Source organism: Salmo salar, chromosome ssa08 (assembly GCF_905237065.1).
Source record: "Salmo salar chromosome ssa08, Ssal_v3.1, whole genome shotgun sequence".
NCBI classification, from domain to species: domain Eukaryota; kingdom Metazoa; phylum Chordata; class Actinopteri; order Salmoniformes; family Salmonidae; genus Salmo; species Salmo salar.
Window position 1 is genome coordinate 18,155,037 of NC_059449.1, and position 20,497 is coordinate 18,175,533.

General features: G+C 41.4%; 1 protein-coding gene and 2 long non-coding RNA genes across 5 annotated transcripts; 1 reads left to right on the forward strand and 2 right to left on the reverse strand.

Moving 5' to 3' along the window:
- Window positions 1–4,455: 4,455 nt before the first annotated feature.
- Window positions 4,456–6,253, reverse strand: LOC123744201 (ubiquitin carboxyl-terminal hydrolase 37-like). Of its 2 annotated transcripts, XM_045722915.1 has the most exons (5): window positions 6,094–6,253; window positions 5,837–5,883; window positions 5,568–5,649; window positions 4,597–4,732; window positions 4,456–4,527 (listed from the first exon to the last, which is right to left on the reverse strand). In XM_045722915.1, the coding sequence occupies exons 1-5, from the start codon at window positions 6,233–6,235 to the stop codon at window positions 4,491–4,493; spliced, it is 444 nt and encodes a 147-aa protein (XP_045578871.1). In that variant the 5' UTR covers window positions 6,236–6,253; the 3' UTR covers window positions 4,456–4,490. The 2 variants fall into 2 exon arrangements, with proteins under 2 accessions (XP_045578871.1, XP_045578870.1); XM_045722914.1 differs by having other exon boundaries at window positions 4,461–4,732.
- A 3-nt stretch (window positions 6,254–6,256) lies between these two features.
- LOC123744202 (uncharacterized) lies at window positions 6,257–9,827 on the reverse strand. Of its 2 annotated transcripts, none has more exons than XR_006770797.1 (9): window positions 9,739–9,827; window positions 9,060–9,412; window positions 8,452–8,611; window positions 7,997–8,127; window positions 7,265–7,397; window positions 7,021–7,157; window positions 6,792–6,868; window positions 6,558–6,637; window positions 6,257–6,345 (listed from the first exon to the last, which is right to left on the reverse strand). It is a non-coding gene; the product is annotated as an uncharacterized lncRNA (long non-coding RNA). The 2 variants fall into 2 exon arrangements; XR_006770796.1 differs by having other exon boundaries at window positions 6,769–6,868.
- A 2,972-nt stretch (window positions 9,828–12,799) lies between these two features.
- On the forward strand, window positions 12,800–14,313 carry LOC106597859 (uncharacterized). Its single transcript, XR_006770799.1, has 3 exons — window positions 12,800–13,443; window positions 13,669–13,770; window positions 13,875–14,313. It is a non-coding gene; the product is annotated as an uncharacterized lncRNA (long non-coding RNA).
- The last annotated feature ends 6,184 nt before the right edge of the window (window positions 14,314–20,497 follow it).

The following is a 20,497-nucleotide window of genomic DNA, read 5'->3' on the forward strand; positions in this document are numbered from 1 at the left end:
GAGAGAGTTGTGTCATTAGATGTAACCAGTATGTATATGTTGTGCTGTACTAAAAGACAGGGTGGAAATATGAACCTTTTGTAATAAAACATGTGAAGTTTTTTTAAATTCTTCATTCTATTCTATTAAATCTGTCAAACAAAACTATGGAGATATTTTCAGAACTTCTGCATTTTCATTCTGAGTAACTCTTCACAGACAGCACAGATAGAAAGATCCCTATATGGCCGTTGGTGGCCGGTCACACTTTGGGGGGAAGTTTACCCTAGCTACAGATCTAGGATCAGGTTTCTCTCCCCCAATCCTATCCTTAACCATTTGTGGTGGAAATGCATAACAGACCTAAGATCATTATCTAGGGACAACTTCCCCCTACACCACCAGTCACAGAGTGAGATCCATAATGTGTTCTCCATTTGAAGGCTGGTGGTGCTGTAAACTCAGTCAGGATATATGTAATGTATATGTCAATTAACAGGATAACAATTTACTTTAGCAGATCCAAAATTGTGACCCTGTAAATTCACACATACATCATATAATATGATATAGAGTCATATCATGTATTATATTATCAAATTAAGACTGGTGGGAGTCATATCATGTAGTATATTATCAAACTAAGACTGGTGGGAGTCATATCATGTATTATATTATCAAACTAAGGCTGGTGGGAGTCATATCATGTATTATATTATCAAACTAAGGCTGGCGGAGTCATATCATGTATTATATTATCAAACTAAGGCTGGTGGGAGTCATATCTTGTATTATATTATCACACTAAGGCTGGTGGGAGTCATATCATGTAGTATATTATCACACTAAGGCTGGTGGGAGTCATATCATGTAGTATATTATAAACTAAGGCTGATCGGAGTCATATCATGTAGTATATTATCAAATTAAGGCTGGTAGGAGTCATATCATGTAGTATATTATAAACTAAGGCTGATGGGAGTCATATCATGTAGTATATTATCAAACTAAGGCTGATGGGAGTCATATCATGTATTATATTATAAACCTAAGGCTGGTGGGAGTCATATAATGTATTATACTATCAAACTAAGGCTGGTGGGAGTCATATCAGGTAGTATATTATAAACTAAGGCTGATCAGAGTCATATCATGTAGTATATTATCAAATTAAGGCTGGTAGGAGTCATATCATGTAGTATATTATAAACTAAGGCTGATGGGAGTCATATCATGTAGTATATTATCAAACTAAGGCTGATGGGAGTCATATCATGTAGTATATTATAAACTAAGGCTGATGGGAGTCATATCATGTATTATATTATCACAATAAGGCTGGTGGGAGTCATATCATGTATTATATTATAAACCTAAGGCTGGTGGGAGTCATATAATGTATTATACTATCAAACTAAGGCTGGTGGGAGTCATATCAGGTATTATATTATCAAACTAAGACTGGTGGGAGTCATATCATGTATTATATTATCACACTAATACTGGTGGGTGTCATATCATGTAGTATATTATCAAAATAAGACTGGTGGGAGTTATATCATGTATTATATTATAAACTAACGCTGGTGGGAGTCATATGATGTAGTATATTATCACACTATGGCTGGTGGGAGTCATATCATGTAGTATATTATAAACTAAGGCTGATGGGAGTCATATCATGTATTATATTATCAAACTAAGGCTGGTGGGAGTCATATCATGTAGTATATTATCAAACTAAGACTGGTGGGAGTCATATCAGGTATTATATTATCAAACTAAGACTGGTGGGAGTCATATCATGTATTATATTATAAACTAAGGCTGGTGGGAGTCATATCAAGTAGTATATTATCAAACTAAGACTGGTGGGAGTCATATCATGTAGTATATTATCACACTAAGGCTGGTGGGAGTCATATCATGTATTATATTATAAACTAAGGCTGGTGGGAGTCATATCATGTATTATATTATCAAACTAAGGCTGTTGGGAGTCATATCATGTAGTGTATTATCAAACTAAGACTGGTGGGAGTCATATCATGTATTATATTATAACCCTAAGACTGGTGGGAGTCATATCATGTATTATATTATCAAACTAAGACTGGTAGGAGTCATATCATGTAGTATATTATAAACTAAGGCTGGTGGGAGTCATATCATGTATTATATTATAAACTAAGGCTGGTGGGAGTCATATCATGTATTATATTATCAAACTAAGACTGGTAGGAGTCATATCATGTAGTATATTATAAACTAAGGCTGGTGGGAGTCATATCATGTATTATATTATAAACTAAGGCTTGTGGGAGTCATATCATGTATTATATTATAAACTAAGGCTGGTGGGAGTCATATCATGTATTATATTATCAAACTAAGACTGGTGGGAGTCATATCATGTATTGTATTATAAATTTAGGCTTGTGGGAGTCATATCATGTATTATATTATAAACTAAGGCTGGTGGGTGTCATATCATGTATTATATTATCAAACTAAGGCTGGTGGGAGTCATCATGTATTATATTATCAAACTAAGGCTGGTGGGAGTCATATCATGTATTATATTAACACCCTAAGACTGGTGGGAGTCATATCATGTAGTATATTATCAAACTAAGGCTGGTGGGAGTCATCATGTAATATATTATCAAACTAAGGCTGGTGGGAGTCATATCATGTATTATATTATCACCCTAAGACTGGTGGGAGTCATATCATGTAGTATATTATCAAACTAAGGCTGGTGGGAGTCATCATGTATTATATTATCAAACTAAGGCTGGTGGGAGTCATCATGTATTATATTATCAAACTAAGACTGGTGGGAGTCATATCATGTATTATATTATCACCCTAAGACTGGTGGGAGTCATATCATGTAGTATATTATCAAACTAAGGCTGGTGGGAGTCATCATGTATTATATTATCAAACTAAGGCTGGTGGGAGTCATATCATGTATTATATTATCAAACTAAGGCTGGTGGGAGTCATATCATGTATTATATTATCAAACTAAGGCTTGTGGGAGTCACCTGATGGCCAGTATTTGTAATTCACTGTGGTTGACTGATAAAGAGTTTCACTATCATACATTATGTTAAGGTGTGTTTGTAATCGTTAAAGACAGGGGAGTTTTTCAGAAGATTTTTCTTTTACTGAATGGAGCTAAACACAGGCAAAATCCTAAAGGAAAATCTGGTACTGGCTGCTTTCCACCAGACACGAGGAGATGAATTCACCTTTAAGCAAGACAATAACATAAAACAGAAGGACAAAAATACACTGGAGTTGCATACCAAGAAGACAGTGAATGTTCCTGAGTGGCCAAGTTACAGTTTTGACTTAAATCTTCTTGAAAATCTATGGCAAGACCTGAAAATGGTTGTCTAGCTATGATCAACAACCAATTTGACAAAATATATTTTCCACATTTTAAATTCTGTCTGTAATACAACAAAATGTGTAAAAAGTCAAGGGGTGTGAATACATTCTGAAGGCACTGTAAGTTAAGATTAATGCTCTAATTGTAAGTCTGCTAAAGGACTAAAATGGAAATGTAATAGAAATTAATGGTAAACAATGTATTGTGTAACTTTGGAGTCACTTTTATTGTAAATAAGAATAGAATACGATAAAGCTTCCTGAGTTAAAAAGTTACAACGGTTAACAGAATCATCTTAAATTGGATTATCTTAAATGTGTTTGTCTTTATTGAAATTGCATGGCATGCACAAGTCATCTCCCGACATGCTGGGGACCTGGATCAATGTTGAATATTGCAGGTCATCCAGTCTGACCATGCTGAATAAGAAGTTATACACCACAGTGTATTTCACAACAGGAGGATTTCAAACCAAACCAAATAGAAGGGATGTTATACCCTCTAAATAATCACACACTCTATCCACCACATTTACATGTGTACTACATTTAGTGTGTATACTTTATGTGTTTTTTTACATGAGCTTTATACATTAGGTGAAGTAGTCAAATCAAGGAGAGGCATTTATGACATAAGCTACTGAAAGAATGTTCATGCTAGTGATGAAGAGCAAGTCTCCCTTGATCCGCATGATTAAAGTTGGGCTGAGTGCTGCACCTGTTGAGGCAGGGCTGAGGGTGTTGGGGCTGGGTCTTGTTCTGTCCATGTTGAGACTGGGCCTGGTTCTTCCCATGTTGAGGCTGGGCTGGGGGTGTTGAAGCTGTGCCAGGTGTTGCCCCTGTTGAGACAGGTGTGAGTGTGTTGAGGCTGGGCTGGGGGTGTTGAAGCTGGGCCAGGTGCTGCCCCTGTTGAGGCTGGGCTCGGGGTTGTTGATGTTGGGCCCAGTGCTGACCCTGTTGAGGCTCGTTCAGGTGCTGACCCTGTTGAGGCTGAGCTGAGTGTGTTGAGGCTGGTCCAGGTCCTGCCCCTGTTGAGGCATGTCTGAGTGTTTGGAGGCCGGTCCAGGTGCTGCCCCCTGTTTAGGCTGGGGCTGGTGCAGGTGGCCATGTTAGGCCCTGTGTGCTGGGGCCTCCCGCTCTCTTGCCCTGTAGGGTGAAAGGAACCGTACACATATATAGCAACACAAGAATATAGATGGTGAGAGTAAGCAGTACCTGAACATATAGAAGAGCATGTAGGCACTCCGGGCTCTGGTCCTCAGCACAGTGGCTTCATTGGACATTGACACCTGGCTGTCGTTACAGCAGAACCAGTTTCCACTGGCATGCAAGATGTCACTAATGTAGTGCCCTGTGGAACAAGTAAGACAGACTAGAGGTCAAAGGTCAGGCTTTTGTGGGTAATAGAGTGTGTTGTAACAGTTAAACAGTTCATTTGGGAGATATTTTATCTGTTACATGTGTCAAGTTTTGAAATCAGAGATAAACAAATACGCGTAACATATAATTAGGCATGCCTCTCCATTCTTTTGAATTAAACTGCGCAACTTCTAAACATATTGCAGTGCTTGTCGGGATGACACTTCACTCTGAAGCCTGCAGTCTTGCACGCTTGGCCGAAGTGGCTATTGGAGGGTCTAATTATTCCCTACACAAGGGTTCCCCAAATGGTGGCCCATGGGACAAATTTGGCCCAAGGGTGATTTTATTTGGCCCCCCATGTTTTCTGAACAAATAAAATGTAATTGTTAAAAGAATTTAAAAAAGCAACAAATCAGCTCCAAGTGATTATCATTTTGGAAATCTGTTTCAAAGTATTCCCACGCACAATAAAGAGATATATGTGATTGTACACAAATGTAAGCAAGGTTTGATATGAGTCAAATATTACATCTGTTTGGGCTTCTTACGGTCAATTTGCGGTCTACAAACTATTTGTAATTTTGTTCCATACCCCTGCCCATCTGGCTAAGAAATAAAATGGACCCGAGGCTGAATCTAGTTGATGATCCCTGGCCTTCACCCTCGATAATATTCACTACCTCAGCTTTGGGATGCTTGTGTATACGGCAGAGGCACACATGAACATGCAAATTAAAAGCTGAGGAGAAGGGAGTGATTTGGAATTCAGCTGATGTCATATGTATTGTGCATCTGCATGTGTGTGTTTTAAGGTATTTACTTACCGGAGTTTGCGGAGCCTCCCAAATGAGAGACTACACCAGTCAGCTGGTAGTATCCATTCACTGACTTCACTGGCTGCTGCTTCTGTAAGAAAACACATGTGATCATGGGACTGTCATTTCCTCTACAGTCCACCACACTGTCTACAGTCTACTACAGTACTAGTCTACTACAGGAGGTCTACTACATCGTGTTCTCCTCATAACTATCTCAGTGTTCTGTCATAACTTATTTTTCACTGGTTTCACTCTATCTCTCTCTCTCTTCTCACCACTGAGGCTGTCAGCAGCACTTTCTCTGGTTCCTGGTCATTTGAATCTGAGGGGTCAAATATACATATGAAGAGCTGTGAAAACGTGGTCACTTGTCTGAAATGCTCTGGACTAAAACAGCTCCAATGCATCACTAAAGATGTCTGAGAAACATTTTAAATTGCAGCTTCCAGCTTCTCTGTCAGCAGGACCGTTTTGGGAGTGGATGGTTTGTGTGGTGTTGGAGCAAGAATAGTGTTATGGTGTCATGACCTACCTGAACAGCAGAGGGTGCTGTCTTTGGCCTCTCCAGCTGGGCTGGAGACTTGGCTGGTGAGGGTCTGGGGGATGGACCCCTGGATGCTGGGGGCCAGGTTGGTGAGGGCCTGTGGGCTGGCACTGTGCAGGTGTGGCACCATGTCCCCACAGAGGGTGGAGAGCCCTCAGCTCCGAAGGAAACAAAAGAGGAGCCTCCAGCTTCTCCAACCCCCCAGGTCCTCCAAACCTCTTCAGATGCAGAACCAGCACACTGCCCAGAGACAGAGAGGAAGAGAGATGAACAGACAGACAATGAAACCACTCAACAAAATAACAGATGAGTGAAATGTGTTGGGTGGTGCTCATCACTAAGTCCTACAACCTGCTCAGGAAGGTAACTACTCCTAAAGGCTCAGGACACAATGACCACTCATTTCATTACACACTGCTAGTCCTATGAGAGGTTATAAAGGGACAACTCACAGAGGCAGTGTGTGGAAAAGCTCCAACTTTGTGGCGTGGAGTCCTTTACAGCCCTCACATTTGAATTCAACCTTTTCACCCTGGGTTAGAAACAAAAGCATTACAAAATGAATGATACCACTACAATAATAAGATAAGCGTATTCTGAGGCAGTGGGCAGCTTGCCCTGGGTGTTAGTCTCTACATGCAGGTCTGAGCCCTAAGTGCTGACTTTGAAAGTGAGTGCTAGGCTACTCTGCAAGGTGCGCTCAGGGCTGAAGTCCAATGAGAGGTGGTTGTAGTCCTCTCAGGTGGACGACTCGCGCCCACAGCTTCAGAAGCAGGACAAAGAGAAGAAAAATGCTTCAAGTCTGTTTCTGTTTCAGGTGTCTACAATGTTTCTGTTATGCCATGTGTTTTGTAATATTATTTGTAGAAAGATCATGTTCTCAGTAGATACATTACAACCAATGGGAGCTCTTACCTGGTACATGTGCGCACCGACACAAGCTGGAACTCCAGCTGGGAAACAGGGCAGGTATAGCTCACCCCGAGTGTCTTCAATATCATGCCCTCCTCCTTCAGCTGACACAGCATGTTCACAAGTAACTCGTGTGCGTCCTATGATGAGGAGAGAAAGAAACATACCAAGATAAAAGCAAATGAAGAAGATAAAATGAACCCTTGCAAAAGAGCGCACGTACACAAGAGAGTAGTGCCTCAGTTACCTGTTGCGTGTCCCCCAGATATTTCAAATCATATCCCGACAAGGAGTACTTGACCTTCCACATGAGGTCTGCTTTTGAGGCCTGGTTTGCTCCACTGTCAGGTAGACTCGAACGGTACACATCAGACAGACACCTGTAGGGGAGACAGAGAGTAAATTAGCAGCTGACTGGATGGTGTCAACCTACTGGCTTACGCCTAAAGAGGCAGATGAGTATATCCAAATATGTTTTATCTAACGGCACCTCATCATTAGAAATGATTCATTCGATTCAATGCAATTTCACCTTTGAGGACGGACAATGATCAAAACAACAAAAATGTGTTGTTTATTCTCCTAAGATATTTGGTTTGGATACTGCTCTCAATTCCAGAGCATTTTAAAAAACTACCAATTTCCCACGGTAATGTGGAATGTTCAGTCATTGAGCATTATGGGAAAATAGTAATTCTACACTTTCCAAGTTGGCCTACTAATGTTTACATCATAATCATTGTATCATTGTTGTTCCTCTGGTTTATGAAGATTCCGAAAAAATAAAAAAAAAAGGAAAAAAAATAAAAATACATACACAGCAAAATATGAAGGAGTTAAGGTTAGGAAAAGTGTTAGATTTAGCAAAAATGCTCTCCTAACCTGCTACGACAAACACTTTGTATAGAAGTCGCATGCAAATTCATGACCACAAATAATGGGTGTGTGGGGAAGTGTCTGCTTTTGATCCTTCCTTTACCTGAGCAGGTTGGAGAAGGGGAGGAGCTCCAGAGTTGTTCCTGGTGCAGGATTTTCTTTAAGAAGGAAGGCAGGACCAGGAGACACTGCAGGATGGCGTTAAGGAAGCAAGTGTTGCCAATGTTAGGCAACCTGTGAAGAAAAAGCAGCCATCAGTACACACATAGATATACAATACCCTAGACACATAGAGTGGCCTATGTCATAAACCTTCATAACTCTGTCAAGTGATGATAATGGCAGCCATCTTGGTCATGGAAAAATGATATGTAATTATGTGAGTACACAAAGAAGTGGATGTCCTTTAGGCCAAGATTGTTATAATTAATTTCTTTATAAATATCTAATAAAACTGACATGCTTGATAGTAAGCCCTATCCCCAAAGTATATCAGACATTGATCTCTAAACAATAAAGAACTTATATTCAATGCATTTGTGGTGTGTTGTGGTTTACCCAAGAAGTTCCATGTTGACCAGTGCCCCCGTTCTCCTCTGGCCCCTGGGTCTCTTCTGACCCTCTGGTGGCTGAGCTGGCCCTGGGAAGACTCATGCTTCTGGTGGCTGAGACTGGCCTCTGGGGCCTTGGGCTAGAGTGGTCCAGAAGAGACAGAGGTCTGGAGGAAGGAGATAAACAGGTCTAAAGCCTCCAAAACAGAGATCGTATCACTCTACGCAGTCTCTCTATTAAATACTATACTGTACTATAAACACAGTCTGAGTAGTTACGCATGTATTGCTGTCCATATAAATGCAGTGTACCAAGTAGACCAGGGCAATAGGTTAGTACTCTCTTTATCCACTAGATGTGGACAGAAGAGCCTAAAACTACAGTTTGTGGAAAATAACTTTCTGGGACTGTGTTTATAGAGTTTCTCAGAGTAGGAGTCTGATCTAGGATCAGTTTGCCTTTTAGAACATTAAAAATCAGATTATTATGGAAAGAGAGGACCTGATCCTAGATTAGCACTCATACTCTTGATAAACACTGGCCCTGGTCTTGTAGCTCTAAACCCAACTCTCTAAAGAGACTCTAGGATGGCACTGTACTTTTGTTTGAATTACCTGACTGTTGTGCCCTCATGGCTGGTGTCTCCATGACAGTCCAGAGGGTTGGTAGGAGAGGGAGAACTAGGGAGGGACACCACTGGAGAGGATTTCACTGGGGAAGGGTGTTTGGCAGGTGACCGGGGTACAGAGGGCTGTTTAGCAGGAGAGCAAGGCTGAGAGGAACATTTAACAGGAGAGGAAGGTGGATGGAGGGAGGAGAGTTGGTCAGAGGGTGAAGGGTCAGAGGTGACGGAGGCATTCCGTTCAGAACGGTCAGATGGAATTGGAGAGGGGGATGAAGTGCCACTCTCATTCTTCTTTCTTGTCTTCTGCTCTACATCAACTGAATTTGCTTTATGACGTTTTTTCTGTTGACAAGAAAATGTGATAGTGCTGAAAAAAATACCCTTTTCACCGATCCCCAGCAAATGGAAGAGGGGGGGGTCATCGGAATAGGAAAAGGTAGGCCTAACCGAGAGGAACTTAGCTATCTATCCTAAACCTCATATAACACAGAATAGACAGGTTACATTGAGTGGCATTTGCAACAGCCGAACTTCATGTACATTTCATGTACACTTTTTATGCATTTGTCAATCAGAATGTACTTTTATTCTTCCCACTAGGTCTAAGAGAAAAATACTACTCCAGAATTTAAGTAGTTGTTAATCGATTAAATGACCTGATTTCATACCTTTTTGCACCAGCAGAAACAAGCCATGTCAATAACCAATGAAGACTGATACATATCCACATTAACCCATTGTTCAAATTGGCTTAAAGACCATTGTGATGTCATCGGTCATGTATGACACCACCATCTGGCAACCCATTCTATAATATATTGTTCAATGAACAAATATGTTTTATTGAAGAGCAAAGTTATGCAGTATACATACAATATTGGAGATAATATGTTCCATTGTTTTCCTGTTTCTTCTTTTTACATTCATTTTTTTGTATGTTGTTTCATTGAACGTACGACCACAATAAAGGCATTTTAAGTGCCTTCATCTTCATCTTCCTTGTTTTTTGATAGCTTCCATGTTGTTTGTGGATTGATCATTGGTATATTGAAATGCTAAATGCTTTTTCTCTTATTCACCAGCAGATGAACAAAGGGTTGGTCAAAAGAATGTGAACAGGTGATAGAGATTTAGCCTGAACCTCAAACAACAATCCAGATTGGTTAGGGACAGTATTCCATATTCAAATCTTGCCCTAAAGGCAGCTCTGCCTCAAGGACATAATGAATGTGATTGGTTCAAATAAAGCTCAATGGTCAGTGGACAGAGCTTACAGTGCCCAGTGCGAGTTAAATACACTTGCTAGGTGATAAGTTGGGGTTGAATGGAAGGCATAACACAAGGTTGCTGGAGTGAATTTTGTTTTCTAACCTCACTCCAACCCCTAAACAATTCTTCTTACCTAAACTTAACCCAACCCTAGCTAGAGTCCCAGATCTGTTTAATGATGTCTTGCCAACTCCTACAGTGGTTCTTCCTTAAAAAGTTGCATCATACTGCAGCACAACTTGCGGGCTGCCACAGAATTCTATGGCACGTTATTTAAGTGTCAACCATTGTTGCATTAATGCTAGTTAGTGCTAGTTTGACCACCACAGGGCATCTTTGAGAAGCATTTGACAGTTTTTAATATTAAACTAATCGTTCGATAAAAGATCGGCTCTCAGAACTCATTTACACGCTTTTACTGTGTGTGTTTCAATCCTCTCTCTCTTCCTCGACCTCTCTCTCTCGACCTCTCTCTCTTTCGACCTGTCTCTCTCTCTCTCTCTCGACCTCTCTCTCTCTCTCCGACCTCTCTGTCTCTCTCGACCTCTCTCTCGATCTCTTTCTCTCTCGACCTCTCTCTCTTCCTTACCGGTTGCACCCTCTATAACCACTCTTTATATTTACAGTAGTGATGGACAGCTGGAGGCATTTTGTTTTTCACAAGCTAGAAGGCTGTGAATTCTGGAAAACAAGCCAACCTAACTAAGAAACATTTCATTGGTTGCCATGGTGAATAATCCAATAATAATTGGTTGGACACATGAAAGGAAACAAAGAGTTTACCGGAATCTCTAAATGAAAATACTTGCAGATCAATACAGATCCACAAATTACAGTAGTAGATCTAATTGCATTTAGAGGATTCTAAATTATTATCTAATGGGCTTTTATACAATTATAATAATAATAAAAATAATAATAATAAATGAATATATTTGTAGGGGTTGGGCAAATCTGGTTTTAGAGTACTTAAGCTTTGAATACATTGCAAGTTTGCCTATTTTTTTCTTTAGGCTACACTTTACAATAGGACTCATCTCTGACTGACTGCAACATCTACAGTGGTACAAAAATAAATATATTATTGAATTACTTTTTTTTAAATGTATATGTTTATTAAGTAGTCTTGCTTGTCTCAGAGCAGCACAAAACGCTGCTGAAATAGTTGACCATACGCGGGTAGGCTTTTGCTTCAAATCCTATTGTAACAATTGGATGACTTTGGGAGTTTCAGAAAGCAACAATTTGTTGCCTTCATTAGCCTACTTTATTCTTAAAATAACTCCAGCACATAGAAGAGAAAGGAGCCTTAAATAATGAAACAATAAAGCAATTTAATTCACACATGCATTTAACTGTATTTAATATTGGCCATCAACCAAAAACACACTCTGGTAGAAACATGTTATTGATTATTATAATCTTTTTTACTATTTCAAAATGCATATGTTTAATAAGCTACTGTGCAGTCTAACAAGTAAACATAGCCTACAGTACAAGGTAAACATGGCAAAGATGCTTAATTCCTTACATAAGGGAGAGCAGGCCATGTCAAGACTTTCTCAGTGACCTCAAGTACTCATTAACTCTGCCTTTAATGCTTTTTCGGGTTGCATCAGTCATGGACACAGTATTAATGGTGAACACCTGGAGGTTCACTGGTAAGCCACATTTGCCTCTGGATCCATCCCAGTTGGGGCGGCAGGTAGCATGATGGTTAGAGCGTTGGGCCAGTAAGCGGAAGGTTGCTAGATCGAATGCCTGAGCTGACAAGGTAAAAATCTGTGGTTTTGCCACAGTTAACCCAATGTTCCTAAGCTGTCATTGTAAATAAGAATTTGGGTGGTGGGAGTCATATCATGTGGTATATTATCAAACTAAGGCTGGTGGGAGTCATATCAAGAAGTATATTATTGTCACGCTCGTGATAATGGATGGACCAAGGCGCAGCGTGATTTGAGTTCCACATCCTTTTATTAAGTGAAAACTTCTTAACAAAACAATAAACAAGCAACGAAATGTGACTTACGTGGTGCAACAAGCACAAGCACAAGCACAAACAATATCCCACAAAAGCAGGTGGGAACAGGGGACACCTTAAGTATAATCCCCAATTAGAGACAACGATAATCAGCTGCCTCTAATTGGGAACCATACTTAATCCCAAACATAGAAATAAATCGAAAAGAACACCCCCAGTCTGAGTAGCAGGCAGTTTAATTTGGGCACGCCTTTCATCCGGATGTCAAAATACTGCACCCTACCCTAGAGAAGTTAAACATGTGGAACTCTAAGTACGCTGCGCCTTGGTCTACTCCTTCAGACGATCGTGACACAAATGGAGGGCGAGGGAGAGCTTTATATGCGTCTCTGTGTGTGGAGTACAGGTGATCTAGAATTGTTTTCCGTCTGGTTGCACATTTAACATGTTGATAGAAAGTTGGAAGAACTGATTTAAGTTTCCCTGCATTAAAGTCTCAGGCCACTAGGAGCGCCGCCTCTGGGTGAGTGGTTTCCTGTTTGCTTATTTCCTTAATACAGCTCACTGAGTGTGGTCTTATTGCCAGCATCTGTCTGTGGTGGTAAATAAACAGCCACGAAAAGTATAGCTGAGAATTCTCTAGGCAAGTAGTTTGGCCTGCAATTTATCACAATATAATCCGCTTCAGGCGAGAGACTTCCTTAGATTTCGTGCACCAGCTGTTTACAAATATGCACAGACCGCCCCCACTTGTCTTATCGGAGTGTGCTGTTCGATCTTGCCAGTCCAGCGTGTATCCCGCTAGCTGAATATCCATGTCGTCATTCAGCCACGATTACGTGAAACATAGGATATTACCGTTTTTGATGTCCCGTTAGTAGGATATTCGTGATCGTACCTCGTCTAATTTATTGTCCAATGATTGCGCGTTGGCGTGTAGTATTGACGGTAAAGGCAGCTTTCCCAGTCGCCTTCGCCAGGTCCTGACTAGGCATCCGGCTCTTTGTCCTCTGTACCTGTGTCGCTTCCTCATGCAAATAATGGGGATGCCGGTCCTGTGGGGTGTTTGGAGAATGTCTTGTGCGTCGTCTTTGTTATAGAAAAAATCATCGTCTAATCCGAGGTGAGTGATCGCTGTCCTGATATTGAGAAGCTCTTTTTTGCCGTAAGATATGGTTGCAGCAACATTATGTACAAAATAAGTTACAAATAACGCGGGAAAAACCCCCACAAAAAACACACATTAAACAAGTGAGATTACCCTATAGAACTATAGCTTTATTTGTCCCAATCCTGGATGATAAAGGAAAACGCATTACTAAAGATCTTACTTTAATGTGTTATTCAGTACATGTTCAGTGGTGGAAGAGACCCTCTGGAGTTGCTGCAGTGTGTCTGGGGCTGCTGTGTGTTCTCCTACTGGCTGGGATCATAGGCCTGTCTGTCTACTGTAAGTTTAGTATGTTGTCACTGAGACTTATGTAGCCTATTTAATCATACTTAATTATCAATGGTATGGTAGTTACATGTTTGATTAACTTTTCCCTTTTACAGATGGAGTCATTGATCATCACGACTCAACAGAGAGAGACCAGCAACAGGACAGCAACAGCCTTCTGACTAAGGAGAGAGACCAGCTACAGACCAGTTACAACAACCTGACTAAAGAGAGAGGCAAAGCTTTTTGTGATAGGTGAGATATAAACTGTGATAAATTAGAAGTAAAATCAACAGTAATTATATATCAATGGGTTTATGAAGATACTGGCTATGTGTCACGTCCTGACCAGTTTAAGGGGTTATTTGTTATTGTAGTTTGGTCAGGGCGTGGCAGGGTGTGTTTGGTTTGTGTTGTTGGGATTTTGGGGTTAGTTGTATGGTCTTTATATTTTTACGTTCCCTTCTAGGAGTTGTATTTCTTTGTTTTGGCCTGGTATGGCTCTCAATCAGGGACAGCTGTACATCGTTGTCACTGATTGGGAGTCATACTTAGGTAGCCCTTTTTCCACCTGTCTTTGTGGGAAGTTGTTTTTGCACTGCTGTGTGTAGCCTGCAAGACTGTCGTGCGGTTTTTTTCAATAAAAGTTAAGATGAGCAGTCAACCCGCTGCATTTTGGTCCAATCACTACGATGGCCGTTACACTATGTTTCTCAATGCGTACACCTTTGCTCTACAACAGAGCAGCATTTTCAAAAGGGATGGAGAAACTTTGACTACAGTTTGTACTTCCTCTCTACTGAGAAGAGAACCTGGGAGGCGAGAGAAGCAGTGCTGGTGATCATAAACCACAGAGAGGAACAGGAGCGAGAGAGAGGGGGGAGAGAAAGCGGGAGGGGTGAGAGAGGAGAGGAAGGTGTGAGGAGAGAGAGAGAGGGGGGGGGAAGAGAGGAGCAGAACTGGTGATCATAAACAGCATAGAGGAACAGGTGTGTGAGAGAGGTTGAGTATTTTCATCAGTACACTAATATGTGGGCAGTTTTAAAAAATATATTAAGTGACCGTTTTTTATCTTTCTCAACAACCGACCATTTATCTTCAACCTCCACATGAGAACCTGGATTGGTCTGACTGACTCAGTTACTGAGGGGACCTGGAAGTGAGTGGACGGCACCCCACTGACCACAGGGGGAGATATTTGACCATTTTACCTTGTGATATGGAGATACAAAACAATGATAAATTGCTTCCAATCATGTTCATCAAAATGTATGTTCCTACTCATGAATGTCATTCAATGAGAACTATAGATGTATTATAGAAACCAGGTAATAATTACAAAGCTCTGACGAAGGCCGTGAGGCCGAAACGTAAAGCTTATTAAATATCAGTGATACTATCAAGAGCAGTGTGCGGTTTCCTTTTTCCTTCATCTTGTTCAATTGTTGCCATGCACCTGCAAATAAGATTGCTCAGATGTGCGAGTGCCTTGAATTTTTTAATAATTACATATGAAAATGTAACTGAAAGAGTGAAATAAATGTGTTGATGGCCAATTCTTGATAATGTATGATCATCTTACAGAGTGTGTCTTTAACCTCTATGGGACCGGCGGGACGAATTCGTCCCACCTACGTAACAGCCACTGCCAGCCTGTGGCGCGATTTTCAAAATCTTCAAAATCCTATTACTTCAATTTCTCAAACATATGACTATTTTACAGCCATTTAAAGATAAGACTCTCGTTAATCTAACCACACTGTCCGATTTCAAAAAGGCTTTACAACGAAAGCAAAACATTAGATTATGTCAGCAGAGTACCAAGCCAGAAATAATCAGACACCCATTTTTCAAGCCAGCATATAATGTCACCAAAACCCAGAAGACAGCTAAATGCAGCACTCACCTTTGATGATCTTCATCAGATGACAACCCTAGGACATTATGTTATACAATACATGCATGTTTTGTTCAATCAAGTTCATATTTATATCAAAAACCAGCTTTTTACATTAGCATGTGACGTTCAGAACTAGCATACCCCCGCAAACTTACGGGGAATTCGCTAACATTTTACTAAATTACTCACGATAAACGTTCACAAAAAGCATAACAATTATTTTAAGAATTATAGATACAGACCTCCTCTATGCACTCGATATGTCCGATTTTAAAATAGCTTTTTGGTGAAAGCACATTTTGCAATATTCTAAGTACATAGCCCAGGCATCACGGGCTCGCTATTTAGACACCCGGCAAGTTTAGCACTCACCATAATCATATTTACTATTATAAAAATGTCATTACCTTTTGTTGTCTTCGTCAGAATGCACACCCAGGACGTCTACTTCAATAACAAATGTTGGTTTGGTCCAAAATAATCCATCGTTATATCCGAATAGCGGCGTTTTGTTCGATGCGTTCCAGACACTATCCGAAATAGTAAAGAAGTGTCGCGACGCTTGGCGCAATTCCTGACAATAAAATTCAAAGTATTCCATTGCCGTACGTCGAAGCATGTCAACCGCTGTTTAAAATCAATTTTACGTCATTTTTCTCGTAGAAAAGCGATAAAATTCCGACAGGGAATCTCCTTTTCGGCAAACAGAGGAAAAAATCCCAAAGGCGGGGGCGGTCGGGGTCACGCCGCATAAGCTAGTGTCTCTTGATGGGCCACTTGAGAAAGGCGATAATGTGTTTCAGCCTGGGGCTGGAATGACGACATTCTCTTTTTTCCCGGGCTCTGAGAGCCTATGGACGACGTGGGAAGTGTCACGTTAGAGCAGAGATCCTTAGTAAATGATAGAGATGGCAAAGAAGTTCCAGAAATGGTCAGACAGGCCACTTCCTGTAAAGGAATCTCTCAGGTTTTGACCTGCCATTTGAGTTCTGTTATACTCACAGACACCATTCAAACAGTTTTAGAAAATTTGGGGTGTTTTCTATCCATATGTAATAAGTATATGCATATTCTAGTTACTGAGTAGGAGTGGTAACCAGATTAAATCGGGTATGTTTTTTATCCAGCCGTGTCAATGCTGCCCCCTAGCCCTAACAGGTTTTAAACCTGAGAACATAGGACTATGTCTATAACCGAGGAGGATGTTTTTACCACAGTGTCTGACTGTCTGGTTCTCTGTGTTGTTTAGGTACTGGGGAGCAGGACAGCCTGATGATAGAGGGCAGGAGGACTGTGTTGAGATATACTATAGACAAGCTGACCATGTAAAGACATGGAATGACGACAAATGTGGCACAAATCATAACTGGATCTATGAGAAAGCGGTGTAACAATAACTGTCTCTCTCTCTTTCTCTCTTTCTCTCTCTCTCTCTTTCTTTCTCTCTCTTCTTTCCCGTAGTCATGTTAATGGTTGTGTTGGTTCCACTTTTCTGGGCTCCGTTATTTACTTAACAAATAAGGAATACTCATAATGTGCATATAGAAAATTGAGATAATTAGAAGTCAAACATACAACTGATGTCTCTCCTGAGTTCTGCCCCAAACAAAAGAAAGACAGAGTCTTATACCTGAGATCACACCTCATATGATCTCATGTCAAACCCTGCATGTGCAGCTAAAAGAACAAGTTATTCTTAACACAAGGTTTCTGAGAACCTGTCTCAGCAGTATGCAAATCTGCCCTTGTTTCAGAGAAAAACAGACGCTGTCTCGCTATCACCCTCAGTCCCTTTTCACACCTTTTCTCACATACGCCGGGCTGCTGGTTTTGGCAGACAGCTAGACACAGAGGCCTCAATATTCGGCTATACAGTGAGCATAAGTACAATGGCACGTAAGCAAATTAATAACAACATAATCAATGGTGGGGGGTCTTTAGACAACCCCAAAATCAACTTTAACCCCCCCCGACATGCGGCTCCAGCAGTGTGTCGACACCGGCCTCGGGGACGCCCGGAGGATGAGGTGCAGGGTGATCCGTACGGAGACGATGGAACTCTCGTAGCAGAGAAGGATCTAAAACATCCTCCACCAGAACCCAATATCTCTCCTCCGGACCATACCCCTCCCAGTCCATGAGGTACTGAAGGCCCCTCGCCCGACGTCTCGAATCCAGGATGGATCTAACGGAATACGCCGGGCACCCCTCAATGTCCAGAGGGGGCGGAGGAACCTCCCGCACCTCGGCCTCCTGGAGCGGGCCAGCCACCACCGGCCTGAGGAGAGACACATGGAATGAGGGGTTAATGCCGTAATTTGTGGGAAGCTTTAAATAGGGGGCAGTATTTACACGGCCGGATGAAAAAAAACGTACCCGATTTAAACTGGTTACTACTCTTAACCAGAAATGAGAATATGCATATTATTAGTAGATTTGGATAGAAAACACTCTGAAGTTTCTAAAACTGTTTGAATGGTGTATATGAGTATAAAATAACTCATATGGCAGGCAAAAACCTGAGATAAATCTAAGCAGGAAGTGGCCTGTCTGAGAATTTGTAGTTCTTCTTTTGATTCTCTATCGAAACTACAGTATCTGTGGGGTTACGTAGCACTTTCTAAGGCTTCCATTGGCTCTCTAAAGCCAATTGAGGCATCTCCTGTCTCTGGGCAGAGTAAAGAAGCTCAGTTTCTCAGTGGTCTGCCTGGTGACAAAGAGATTGGATAGGCGCGTTCACGCGACCACGCTGTTTTTTTATTTTCCTCTTTGAATGAATACACAATTGTCCGGTTGGAATATTATCGCTATTTTACGAGAAAAATACCATACAAATTGATTTTAAACAGCGTTTGAAATGCTTCTAAGTACGGTAATGGAACATTTTGAATTTTTTTGTCTCGAAATGCACTCACGTGTTACGCTTTGGATAGTGACCTGAACGCACAAACAAAACGGAGGTATTTGGACATAACTATGGATTATTTGGAACAAAACAACATTTCTTGTGGAAGTAGCAGTCCTGGAAGTGCATTCTGACGAAGATCAGCAAAGGTAATCCAATTTTTCTAATACTAATTCTGAGTTTAGTGTGCCCCGAACTTGGCGGGTGTCAAAATAGCTAGCCATGATGGCCGAGCTATGTACTCAGAATATTGCAAAATGTGCTTTCGCCGAAAAGCTATTTTAAAATCTGACATAGCTGTTACATAAAGGAGTTCTGTATCTATAATTCTTAAAGTAATTGTTATGTATTTTGTCAACGTTTATGATGAGTAATTTAGTAAATTCACTGAAGTTTTCGGTGGGAATACATTTTCTGAACATCACACGTGTAACGGTCGTCGTGAACACAGGACCAAAACGCAGCGGGAATATGAATGCTCATCTTTTTAATATTGAGAAAAGTGAACACTTACAAAATAAACAAAACAACGACTACACAGTTCCATAAGGCAAAGTAGCTATACAGAAAACATCTACCCACAAAACCCAAAGGAAAAACAGGCTGCCTAAGTATGACTCCCAATCAGCAACAACGATATACAGCTGTTCCTGATTGAGAGCCATACCCGGCCGAAACAAAGAAATCCCAAACATAGAAACATGGACATAGAATGCCCACCCAAATCACACTCTGACCAAACCTAAATAGAGACATAAAAAGGCTCTCTCAGGTCAGGGCGTGACAACACGCCAATGTAAAAAGCTGTTGCTTGATATAAATATGAACTTGATTGAACAAAAACATGCGTGTATTGTATAACATAATGTCCTAGGAGTGTCATCTGACGAGGATCATCAAAGGTTAGTGCTTCATTTAACTGTGTTTTGGGTTTTTGTGACATATATGCTTGCTTGGAAAATGGCTGTGTGATTATTTTTGGCTATGTACTCTCCTAACATAATCTAATGTTTTGCTTTCGCTGTAAAGCCTTTTTGAAATCGGACAATGTGGTTAGATTAACGAGAGTCTTGTCTTTAAAATGGTGTAAAATAGTCCTATGTTTGAAAAATTGAAATTATTGCATTTGAGGTTTTTGTATTTCACGCCACGTTCTTCCATTGGATATTGGCAAGGCGTTCTGCTAGCGCTACAGGTTTACAACATACCTCGTTCAATCTCCTCAGGACTTTAAACGGCCCCACAAACCGCGAACTCAGCTTCCGGCAGGGCAGGCGGAGGGGCAGGTTTCAGTTCGAGATCCAGACCCTGTCCCCCGGTCCGAACACCGGGGCCTCACTGTGGTGACGGTCTGCGGCAACTTTCTGACGTCGTACGGGCGCGCTGAAGGTGGACGTGAGCGGCATCCCAGGTCTCCTCCGCACGCCGGAACCAGTGGTCGACCGCAGGAGCCTCGGTCTGACTCTGATGCCAAGGGGCCAGAACCGGCTGATACCCCAACACGCACTGAAAGGGAGAGAGGTTAGTGGAGGAGTGGCGGAGCGAGTTCTGAGCCATTTCTGCCCAGGGCACAAACTCCGCCCACTCCCCGGCCGGTCCTGGCAATAAGACCTCAGAAACCTAGCCACATCCTGGTTCACTCTCTCCACCTGCCCGTTACTTTCGGGGTGAAAACCTGAGGTAAGGCTGACCGAGACCCCCAGACGTTCCATGAACGTCTTCCAGACCCTTCACGTGAACTGGGGGCCCCGATCAGACAATATATCCTCAGGCAACCCGTAGTGCCGAAAGACGTGGGTAAACAGCGCCTCTGCAGTTTGTAGGGCCGTAGGGAGACCGGGCAAAGGGAGGAGATGACAGGACTTAGAAAAGCGGTCCACAACGACCAGGATTGTGGTGTTACCTTGTGAAGGTGGAAGATCGGTTATAAAATC